Raw genomic sequence first — 10,994 nt, 5'->3', positions numbered from 1 at the left:
ACCAGACCCAACCTACCTTGGGCGGCCCGATCTCAAACTCGTAGCCCTCGCGCCGCATGTTCTCGATGAGGATGCCCAGGTGCAGGGTGCCGCGGCCGCTCACGCGGAACGACTCAGCGCCGTCCCCGGGCTCCACACGCAGCGCCAGGTTGCGCTCCAGCTCCCTGAGTGGGTGGGCAAGACGTGTCAGGCGGCGGTCCTAGGAGTGCGGGCTGGATGAGTTGGCAGCGATGGCAAACTTGCAAGCGCTTCAGACTCGCTTGCATCTGGTTGACGCCATCGCAGGAATCCCTTCCCGCAAGCTCCCACCTGTCCAGGCGGTCCTTCAGGTTGCGCGACGTGACGAACTTGCCCTCCTTCCCGGCAAAGGGCGAGGTGTTGACCTTGAAGGTCATCGACACGGTGGGCTCCTCCACCTTGATGGTCGGCAGCGCGTTGGGGAGCTCGCGGGTGCACACAGTCTCGCCGATCTGCGTGGGCAGGAAGACAGGCGGAGCGCGTGAGCGTGGCCAGTGAATGTAAGACGCAGGCACCAGCAGGGGACAGGTGAGTGAGGATCCCTTCAAAAACACTTTGGCACAGCAGACCTGCAGTGCGACCAGAAAGCCGCCCATCTAGCAGGCAGCCAGCCCGTCCCCCCCGCCACCCACCCAACTCGGTCCCAAACCAGCCCCGCTCCACCCACCGAGATGTCCTGGATGCCCGTGAGCGCGCAGATGTCGCCGGCCTGGACCTCCTCCACGGGGGTGCGGCTGAAGTTGTCGTACACAAACAGCTCGTTCACCTTGCCAAAGCGCACCTTGCCCGGCTCAAGGCTGCTGCAAAGGGACACCTGCTGGGCCTTGCGGATGGTGCCTGCATGAAGCAGGGGGTCAAGGCGGTGGCGGGTGTGAGAGGTCGCGGGGGCAGGTGCAGCAGCTGCGTCAAACGTCATGAAGCTGCAAATGAAAAAAACAAGCGGCGCGCGTTCCAATGCGCACCTGCGGTGACGCGGCCAATGGCGATGCGGCCCTTGTGCTCGTCAAAGTCAATGTTCGTGACCAGCAGCTGGAGGGGCGCGTCAGGCAGGACGGTGGGGGGAGGCACCTGCGGGGAGGCCGCCGGTAGCACGGGGTCAGATAAGGGCACTGTTGTCACTGAGGAGGCCAAGGCCTGGTGTACCACGGATTGATGGCATCGGGCCTGTCAAGCCAATCTAGCCTCACGGCACCTTCTGAACAAATTGGCTTCATCAGTGCAATGTGCAGACACCTCACAGTGGCCACCCTCAACCCTCAACCCACACACGCGACCGCCGCCCCCCCCAAGGCAACAAGCACGCACCGAGTTGACGATCATCTCAAACAGGGGCTGCAGGTCCTCCTGCATGGAGTCAGGGGAGGTCCCGGCAATGCCCTTGACGCCGGAGGCGTACACCACCGGGAAGTCGCACTGGTCGTCGTTCGCCCCCAGGTCCATGAAGAGCTGGGGGAGGGCAGGGGGGTGAGACAGGGTCCAGCGTCTGCATGAGGCGGCAAGTGCGGAGGGTCCCCGTAGCCAAGGCGGCTGTTTAAAATGAACTGCGCGCACACGCCTGTGCTTCTGTCCTGGCAGAGGCAGCAAACCTTGGCCACGCCATGCAATGTCGCTGTGCGCCCCTCCTACTGTGCCATTGCCTTGATAACACTGCCGCTCCGTTCCTGCCGCGGCTCCACGGCCCCGGGCCCCAGTCACCTCAAACGTGTGGTCGACCACCCACTCTGGGCGCGCGGCGGGCCTGTCAATCTTGTTGACCACCACCACCACCTTCTTGTTGAGCTGCAGGGCCTTCTTGAGCACAAAGCGAGTCTGGGGCATCGGTCCCTCCACGCTGTCCACGAGCAGCACCACGCCGTCGCACATGTTGAGCACGCGCTCAACCTCCCCGCCGAAGTCCGCGTGGCCGGGTGTGTCGATGACGTTGACCTTGACGCCCTTGTAGGTGATGGCCGTGTTCTTGGCCAGGATGGTGATGCCCCTCTCACGCTCCAGCGCGTTGCTGTCCATCACGCGCTCCTGGGTCTCCTGGTTCGCGCGGAACACCTGTGAGCCACCAGGGGAGGGGGGGTTGCAGCGAGAGGAGCAGTTGGCAAACAAGACAGGCGGGCAATTGAATCTGCAGACGATGAAAGTCAGCGCTGTACATGTGGAGGCAGCGAGGCCGCACTGCTCTGGTGTCTACCGCGAGAGCCTTGCTTGTCCTCAAATGCTTGCGCCTCAGCCCCGCCTCCCGCCTCGGCCCCAGCAATGCCAAGTGTATAAGGTCCAGCCCGCAACACCCTCCCCTTGCCCCCCATGTCGACGCGCCTTGGACTGCTTGAGCATGGCGTCCACCAGCGTGGTCTTGCCGTGGTCGACGTGGGCGATGATGGCGATGTTGCGCACGTTCTCGCGCGTCACCTCGCCAACCGCCGCGGCCGGCGCTGTGGAGGCCAGGCGGAGGTTTGGGGTGTGTGACAATTGGGCCTTGCTGGAAAGACGTGGGGCCCACCGACCGCCGTAACACGCCGGCCAGGCCCGGGGGAGTGTAGCAGGCAGCAGCTGACACATGCTTTCAGGCTCTGAGGAAGTAACATCGGCAATACGCAAGCCGGCTGCGGCGGCTCCAGGCGGCGGCAGCGGGCCGAGTCGATGCGGCGCGGAAACGCGCAAGCCAGTGTACCCTCCCCATTGCCAGTCCGGCATGCCCATGCAATCCCACGTCCCGCAATCAATTATTACCGTCAGCAACAGCAGCGACGCGGCAGACTGTCTTGCGGGCAGGGGCGCCATCCCGGGGGACCGCCATTCCCAGGGCAGAGGCAGCAGCGTCTGCGACACCGCAGTGGTACATAGATTGGGTATAGAATGAGTTGAATCACTCCATAGCACACGTCGCAGGGTCCCATGCAGCCACCGCGCAAAGATACAGGCTGGCCACACAGGATGGCAGGCAGCGACGGCACCACTCACCCCTGAGCGCAGCCGAGCGCCCACGACGGCAGGTTGCAACGCTGGTGACGGCCGTCACGCTCCTGCTGGCCGACCGGGGGGTCCCCTGGACCCAACCCGCGATGCTGGATTTCAGGGTACGCATCTTGAATGAAGGATGGATGTGGGCGCCGCAATTGAAATTGCAGCTTTAAGGTAAGAAATTCAGTGGCGGGGCGGGCTGTATATTGCCGGCACGCCCAAAGGCGGTTCGCAGGCGTTGCTGCGAGTGCTTGGTGACGCCTGACCCACGCCCACCATGCATTGCACCCCTCCCCTTGTTTGACTGCTGCACGTATCACAATGTCCACGTGGGATCCAGGCGTAAGGGCCGAACAAGTGTAGGCATGAGAACGCCAATCGATTTCAGTACCCCGCTGCCTCCCACACGTGCCGTGTGCGGTGTCTACGGCGGATAGCCACTCCAGGCGCCACACAGCAAACGAACCCGCATCGCTGCTGTATGCAAGCGGCGATGAAATTGTATAGATTACAAGATACAGCACCCCGCATCTGTGCCTGGCGAGTTCGCCACGAGCTCGGTGAGATGCAGGCTTGGACACGAGGTAGGAACACTGCAGGCCACCAGCGACGGCCACTGCTGGCACATGGACGCACATATAGGGTGTATGTCACCTGAAGATGCGATGCACTAGTGTAAGATCTGCGCTGCTGTTTGCTCACACAAGTCACATGCGATTATTACCGTTCACCCATCACTCCTGGTCTGCTGGTAGCCGCTCCACATCCAACAAGTCTTGCTGCCACTCCCGCAGCTGCATCCGAGCATGCCGCTCCTGCGGCCCGGCAACCTTGATTGCCATGACAGGGCCGGAGGCAGCAGGCATGGCAGTCGCGGCTTCCTCCACCGCAGCTGCAAATCGCCTGAATGCTGGGGGTTCCTGGGGCCGTACGAAGAAGGCCGGGTCGTCCTCCACGCGCAAGGCCTGCACAGCAGGGCTGGTGCGGGCCCCGCGCCCCTTGCTGCCTGAGCCGCGGCACGAGAGCACCCCTTCGCATCCTACAGGTTGCTGGTTGAACCCAGGGCCCTGGATGGAAGAGAGGGCGGCCAAGCGAGTAGTTGAGGGCAGCGGGCACAGTGGCACCAATTGCAGGCTTGGACCCTTCATCTCGATTGCCATTGATGAGCCCAGTTTGCAATCCAATGCAGCAATCAATCTGCATCCTCCAAGCAGGTGGTTTGCACCACAACTGCAGATGTTGTTGCGGACGCACCTGCTGATGAGCTGGCGACGGTGGCGCGTGCTGCCTGCCAAGGCGTGGGATGTTCGGCTCGGGAAGCGACGGTGACACCCGGAACCGCACCTCATCGGGGGGAATTCGCACGCCTGGGCAGCAACAGAGTGCGAGAGGGGCGAGCTGAAGGTATGGTGCAATGCTGGGCCAGATGCGCTGTCACGGGGCCGTTCAACGCGTTGGGTGTAGCCAGGCACATTCGGTTGACCAGCAAACGTCAATGCGCGGCATCCTTGCAACCCTCGCCTGCAAAGTGTGGTGGGCGGCGCCCCGTCTCTGGCAGCACGCGCCGCCCATGGGGCCGCTCCAGGTGCTGGGGCTCTGTCAACAGCCGCCGCGTCCGCCGATACTGCTGTGCAGCATCCCCCGCCCCCAAGACATCAGCACCCTGCCACGCGCCCGTCCGCTGCAGCTCCACCGCCTCCTGCGCCGTGCCCTGCGCACTGCCACGGGCGCCCATCCCCGCGCCAGCAGTGCGCCTGGTGTGGTATGCAGTTGCCACCCCGCAATTGCCGTCGACCACCGGCACCACAAATTCACATGAGCCTCCCTCAGCACGGCCGGGAAAATGGCGTCGCTCCCCTGCGGGGTGGTCCCAGGCGTCGCTCGACCATCTCGCAAAGCCACCATTCCCAAGGAGGGACGGCGGTGTGTGTGGCACATGTGCCTTTTTCTTGGTCAAGAAGTTAGCCGCGTAGTGGTCGGGACGACTGCCTTGGACGCGCTGGCTGGCGCAGGGGCAGTCACTTGTGTGCGGCAGGGAGGTGCAGGGGGGCGTGTGGACGGGTTCACGGATTCCAATAGCTAGGTATGCACAAGCCTGCCTGATTGCGCACTTAGTTACAGATTAGCGCCCTCAATCGGCTCGTACCTGTCAAGCCCCCACGGCGGCCCCTGGCTTGAGTCGCGTTGGCAGCAGCAAGCTCTAGCTGCGCCAGGTGCCGGGGCTGAAGCGGTCGCTGTAGAAACCGCGACCAAGCCAGACATGCTCATGGTACCGTAAGTGTATATTACATTGATACTATTCTTTGTAAGCCCAACACTCGCTGATACGTCGCCGCTTCGGAGGTCAAATCTAAATTATGGTTTGATCAAATGCGGCATGCACTAAACTTTTAGCATACTGAACACGCCGAAAAACCACAGTTATGACTTCAATATATTGCGTCACGTACCAGTACCGTATTATGCTGCACACCATTTATGCCGTGCATGTGGTGTGTGCCCAGTGGTGAGAATAGCGCACAGCAGCACGAGCTGTCGCAGGCAGCATGTCCCAGCAGCCTGTACAGGGCAACCCCCAGCCCAGCGCACCCACTTCAGTCACCGTGTGATGGCGCTTGTGCTCGCTCGCAAGCTTCAATGATTCAACCCAAAGCAAGCTGCACGCCACAGCCCACCTCATTAGGCGGCTCGGTTTGCCCGCAATACTAGATTGCCACTGATGGGTAGTTCATTTCTTACGGCATGCAGGCGGTGGCGGCGGCTGCGACATGCAGGGAGGAGAAGCCCTGCGTATGAGTGTGCGTGTGTCTGTGTGCATGCACGTGCGTGCGTGCATGCGTGCATACGGGCGGGCTGGCGGCTGGGCGCACGCGCGTGCGCGGGTGCGTGCGTGCGTGTGAATGCGGATGTGCGCATACGCATGCGTGTGCGTGTCAGTGTGCGTGCGCGTGCCCGTGCGCATGAGCGGCGCTCAAGGAGATCTGCCTTGTCACAGCGAACCATGGTTGCTGGAGCGCTGGCCATGCCATGCAGCAACAATCGCACAGCACGATTGGCAGCATTCAAGATCTTTCGTCGCTATACCGCACCATGCAAAAAGGACGGGGAAGCCGGACCAACACTGGCGCGAACCACACCACCTCCTCCAGCTGCACCCCGGCTTCGGCTTCGGCTCGCGAGCCGAACTAGCGCCAACCGACTTTTGAAGCTTATATGTGCGGACGGTGCTCTGTCCGGCTCGTTTGCAGTTTGCCTGAGTTGCCCCAGCTCAATACCGGCCAATCAGTGCCGCTTCTGGAGCCCTGGAGGGCAGCCACATACGCTTCAGAGAACCATTACTGGCTGATTGTTTGCACTAGCGTTGTGGGCACCTGGCCGCGCTCGCGAGGGAGACGCTCCACGATGGTGGTTCCTGCAGCCTCCCGCACCACGCTGACATGGGTTTTCCTGGCGCTTCTAGCAGGTAATAAAGAAAATTGTCTTGATTTTACGCAGTATGGCGCTGCAGTAGGGGGAACAGGAGCCTGGTTCCCCGCTCAGCGTCCCGTCGGCGGGTTTCTTTGCTGTGTGTGCTTGATGCTACTAGGGGATCGCCGTGCGTCCCCCCCATGCCGCTGCCATGGATGGGTTTCATCAGCTTATACTTATCAGTATCAGCTCACTTTGCGGTTCAGTATCGCGAGTGCATGTACCAACGCCGGGGCACCTCGGGTATCACGTCGCCGTCGCCATGTCGCTGCTGCTGCGCTTCCCGTCGCAGGCCCGGGAGTGCGGCCAGCTTTAGCGGCTGTGAGCCTTAAGATGCCGGTGATCCCCTGGTACAGCGTTTTACGGGGTGGCTATGTGGACCTCATCACCAAGCAACCTGTCACGACACAGATGACAGTGGCGAGCGTTGGGCCGACAGCGCCGGCGGCTGGCGGGGTGTTCCAGCCGCAAAACGGGCTGTTCAACCCTGCACCGCGGCCGACATCGCGCACAATCTTCCCAATCACAATTCCATCGCTTGACTTCTGGGAGAAGTGCTTCAAAGAGACCGATCCTCTCAGGTGACAGAGCAGGGCTGGTCGTGCCGGCTGGTGTGGTGATGCGGTCTGGGAGCTGAATATATTCAGCCGCTGGCTTCTTGCACATTGGGCAGGTGCGCTCCCAAGGCTGAGCGCATTCACGTGAGCAGGTGCAGCGTTGGCAACCGCACCCGGCGCGTCAACGCAGCGACCTTGAACCAAGCTTGTTCCTGTTCCTTCTCCAACCCCCCATGTGTTCGTCACGCCGTCAACATTTTGGCCACCATTGCAGTGCGCTAATCTCCAAGTGCAACTACCAGGACACCTTCACAACCTGCTCACAGCTGGCCAACATGGGCTACTTGCCCAAAGGGGTGCAGTCCTTTGAGGCGGACTCGCTCACAGGTGAAAGGGGGGGGGGGGGGGCGGAGATGAAGAGCTGAACTGGCACCGCCCTGGTGATGGTGGCAGACAGGAACAGCGGCAGACAGGCACCGCGGATTCCTGTGCTTCCAAAGTCAAGGCGGCGGCAGCAGCGGCAGCCGCGGCAGCAGCGGCAACGTCGGCAGCGGCGACAGCAGCGGCAGCGGCGGCAGCCACGGCAGCAGCGGCAGCGGCGGTGTAGGCGGCAGCGGCGGCAGGAGCGGCATCAGGTGCAGCGGCAGGAGCAGCGGCAAATGCAGCGGCAGCAGCAGCGGCAGCAACGGCAGCAGCGGCGGTGGCAAGAGCAGCAGTAGCAGCAGCAGTGACGTGGCAGCAGGAGCAACGGACGCCAGGCTTGTCACCTGCCCTTTCCCATCTAACCACTGCGTTGTTATTGTGCCTCAACCACACCCCAACAGGCTCGTTCAACATCCCCACTGGCTGCACATCTGGCAGCCTGGGTGTGTCGTACGACAAGCTGTTCCGCATGACCTTCAACTCCCCTCAGGTGCCTATCCTGGCTGTGATCAGCAAGGACCCCGTGGGGTCCATGGTCAGCTACTTTGGCACAGGTTCCACACAGGTGAGGGCGGGCAGCAGACCAAACAGGGCCGCATGCACGCTTGTGATGCAACATTGGACACAGGCCTGCGATTGCATCCGTCCCGCTGCCTTGTGCTCCCTGCCTACTTCCCTGTTGAACTCCCTGTCCCCTCCTGCTACGTCAACCCAGGGCCGCGTCAAGCACCGCCTGGCAACCAAGGCCGAGTTTTGCTACTCGCCCACGCTGAGTGAGATCGGGGTGACCAAGAGCGCCATCTACTCCACTGGCATGCAGCCTGGCACCACCAGCTGGACCTTCTCCAAGAGCGTCGACCTGGCGCCGCCATACAGTGGCGGCCGCGCGGTGATGTTCAACGGCGACAGCGTGGACGCTACCTGGACGCTGGCCGCGCAGAAGAGTGGCACCGACGTCAACTACCAGGGCGTGGTCAGCGGCACCATCTCCATCAACAACCCCACCCCAGCACTCATCACCGTCACATCCATAGTGGACCAGGTCTCTGGCGGCCCGGCGGCCACAGTGGCCTGCCCCGTTGGCACGCCCTTCACGGTACCTGCCTGCAGCTTTGCCACCTGCCAATACACCGCCTACTACCCCACCCAGCCGCCACCTGGCACCTACACGAGTGCGGCCCAGGTGGCATTCAATGTGCTCGGGTCTCAGGGCTACCCCACTACTTCCCAGGGGTCTGCTGTGTTCAACGTCGGCAGCGTGGGCTCGATGTCCGCCCTGGCAACCAGCGCGGGCACGGTGCCAGCCGGCAGCGCCATGGTCACCGACAGCATGAGCCCCCAAAAGAGCTACATGTTCAGCGGCCCCGGCCAGCAGTCATTCCAGACCACCCTCACCTGCTCAAGCGCGTCGCCCAGCGGCGCAGTCACCAACACGGCCACGCTCACTGCTGCCAATGGACAGCAAATCTCCCAGAGTGCAACTGTGCAGAAGCAGTGCTACGACCTGCAGGTGTCTGTCGCTACCAAGGCCTCGCCCTACGTCGGCCGCTGGGGCTGGGAGGTTCGCAAGAGTGCAGCGCCCACGGCGCTCACGCTCAGGCCCGACCAATCATCCTCTGACCAGCCGTCCCTCTTTGGCCGCGACTATGCGGCCACCACCACGGGCGACGTCGTCTACAGCGTCACCTACACGCGCAACCCGCCCGCCGGCTTTGCTGCGGGCGTGCCTGCGTTTGAGGCGGCCGGCGAGGTGTATGTGAACAACCCGGCTCCCATCAACGCGCGCATCCAGGGCGTCTACGTCAGCATCTCCAACAGCCGCGCGGGCCAGCCCTATGTGGCCGAGGCAACGTGCCCTGTGCTCACCATCCCCGCCGGCCAACGCATCACGTGCACCTGGCGCGCGACGCCCACCTTCAACCCCATTGGCCAGCAGGTTCGCGGCACCGCGCGTTACCTCAACACCCGCAACGGCGAGGCGCGCGGCAGCACCACGGACTTCAGCAGCGCGCCTGCAACCATTGGTGGAGGCACAGCCTCTGGGGACGACGCCGGCCAGAGGCGCCGGCGCCTGCAGCAAACATGGGGCGGTGTGGCCAAGCAGACAACCATCGGGCTCATCCCTGAGATGCAGCCCGCCGTGGCCTCCACCATCTACGCCATCGACGGCCGCCCCATCGTGGTGCCCAGCAGCGTCGCCAACGGCACTGGCGTCATCGTCAGCGGCGGCGCCATAGCCGGCGCCGGCAGCGTTGCGGCCGCCGAGGCGCTTGCCATGGCGCAGGGTGTGCCCGTGATCCTGCCATCAACCCCGAGCAACGCCAACCACGGCATCTTTGTCCAGGAGGCCGGCCCCGCGGGCATCGGCGGCGCTGCGACGTCCGCCGCGGCTGACGTGCTGTCTGGCCTGCAGGACGAGTGTGTTGACGTGGCGGATGCCTTCATCAGCGGGGACGCCATGGTGACAGGGCGCCTGGTCAGCGGATCGCAGCCCAGCGGCCGTGTCTGCTCCACCACCACGTTCACCTACACGATGCGCTACGGGCCCTACGCCGACTGCGTCCCGCGCAAGGCCATCAACGCCGCCACGTTCCAGACCACTGACACCAAGGCGCGTGGCAGCAGCCAGTCTGACGTGGCGGTCAAGGTTGAGGGCTGTGCCAACCCCAGCGTGCTGAAGGTGCTGCCCGTCAACGTGACCACCAGCGCCAAGGGCGGCTACACCTGGAGCGTCACCAAGCGCGCAGACCGCGAGGAGCTGGCGCTGGGGCAGGACGCCACTGCCACCGTCACGTACACAGTCGAGTACAAGCGCATCGGCGCCAAGTCAGGCTCTGGGCTGGCTGCTGAGGCAAGCGTGTCCAACCCCACGCCTTACCCTATCCCCATTGAGGCGGCAAGCTACACCGCCACCACGATGTGCGATGGGCAGGCCAAGACCACCAGCGGGCCCGTCTCATGTGACGGTGGCGCTGTGCCGCCAAAGGGCAAGCTCTCCTGCAAGATTGCTGCTGCTGTTCCATGCGCCAGCTACGGCGCGTACACCATCGTCCTGACCGCTGGCGGCGGCTACACAGTCACCTCACCGCCAACCTCATTCACCTTCAACACCGAAATGCTGGCCGCCGCCAACATTCAAAGCGAATGCGCTGAGGTGAAGGACGTTTTCACCACCGGCCCCAACCGCGTTGCTGGAGCGGTGGTCGACGGCAAGCGACCCAACGGCCGGCTCTGTGGCAGCAAGACATTCACATACAGCATCAAGTTTGGGCCCTACAGCAAGTGCGGTGCCTTCAAGGTGGGAGGGGCTTGGCAGGCAAGACTTGGGGAATCAACCAGGGGGTTGAAGAATGGAGTATCAGGGTCGTGGAAAGTGCGTAGGGGGTGATTGGGAAAGAGGGGGTGCAGGGGGAGCACGGTGTGAGCCAGAAGGGCAGGTTGCTCCAGCATGTAGCCCTTGGCATGGTGCAGTGGGCCCAACTTGCCTCCGCACGGTGCTTGCGTTTGGGGCTGCAGAAAACAATCCACTTCATCTCCTGAGCAGCTCCAGCCCACACGTGTTCTGAGACACCATGC

General features: G+C 63.1%; 2 protein-coding genes across 2 annotated transcripts in view; one reads left to right on the top strand and one right to left on the bottom strand.

Moving 5' to 3' along the window:
* Positions 1–2,806, bottom strand: part of MNEG_1103 (putative GTP-binding protein TypA/BipA like protein) — a gene marked incomplete at both ends in the record, with an annotated part of 4,824 nt that extends 2,018 nt beyond the window's left edge. The window contains 8 exons of the mRNA XM_014050417.1: positions 17–164; positions 310–470; positions 686–855; positions 981–1,086; positions 1,324–1,464; positions 1,714–2,061; positions 2,296–2,441; positions 2,740–2,806. Coding sequence (XP_013905871.1) covers positions 17–164; positions 310–470; positions 686–855; positions 981–1,086; positions 1,324–1,464; positions 1,714–2,061; positions 2,296–2,441; positions 2,740–2,806 — 1,287 coding nt within the window. The remainder of the gene's footprint in view (positions 1–16; positions 165–309; positions 471–685; positions 856–980; positions 1,087–1,323; positions 1,465–1,713; positions 2,062–2,295; positions 2,442–2,739) is intronic.
* Positions 2,807–7,330: 4,524 nt separating this feature from the next.
* Positions 7,331–10,958, top strand: MNEG_1102 (hypothetical protein; the record flags this gene model as incomplete). The annotated part of the gene is made up of 5 exons (XM_014050416.1): positions 7,331–7,382; positions 7,501–7,722; positions 7,820–7,983; positions 8,134–10,716; positions 10,935–10,958. 5 exons carry the CDS (start codon positions 7,331–7,333, stop codon positions 10,956–10,958), a joined length of 3,045 nt encoding a protein of 1,014 aa, XP_013905870.1.
* Between the last annotated feature and the right edge of the window lie 36 nt (positions 10,959–10,994).

The sequence above is a fragment of the Monoraphidium neglectum genome (assembly GCF_000611645.1).
Source record: "Monoraphidium neglectum strain SAG 48.87 unplaced genomic scaffold scaffold00104, whole genome shotgun sequence".
Taxonomy (NCBI): domain Eukaryota; kingdom Viridiplantae; phylum Chlorophyta; class Chlorophyceae; order Sphaeropleales; family Selenastraceae; genus Monoraphidium; species Monoraphidium neglectum.
The sequence above is the reverse complement of the archived record's forward strand: the minus strand, read 5'-3'. Positions and strand labels throughout refer to the sequence as shown.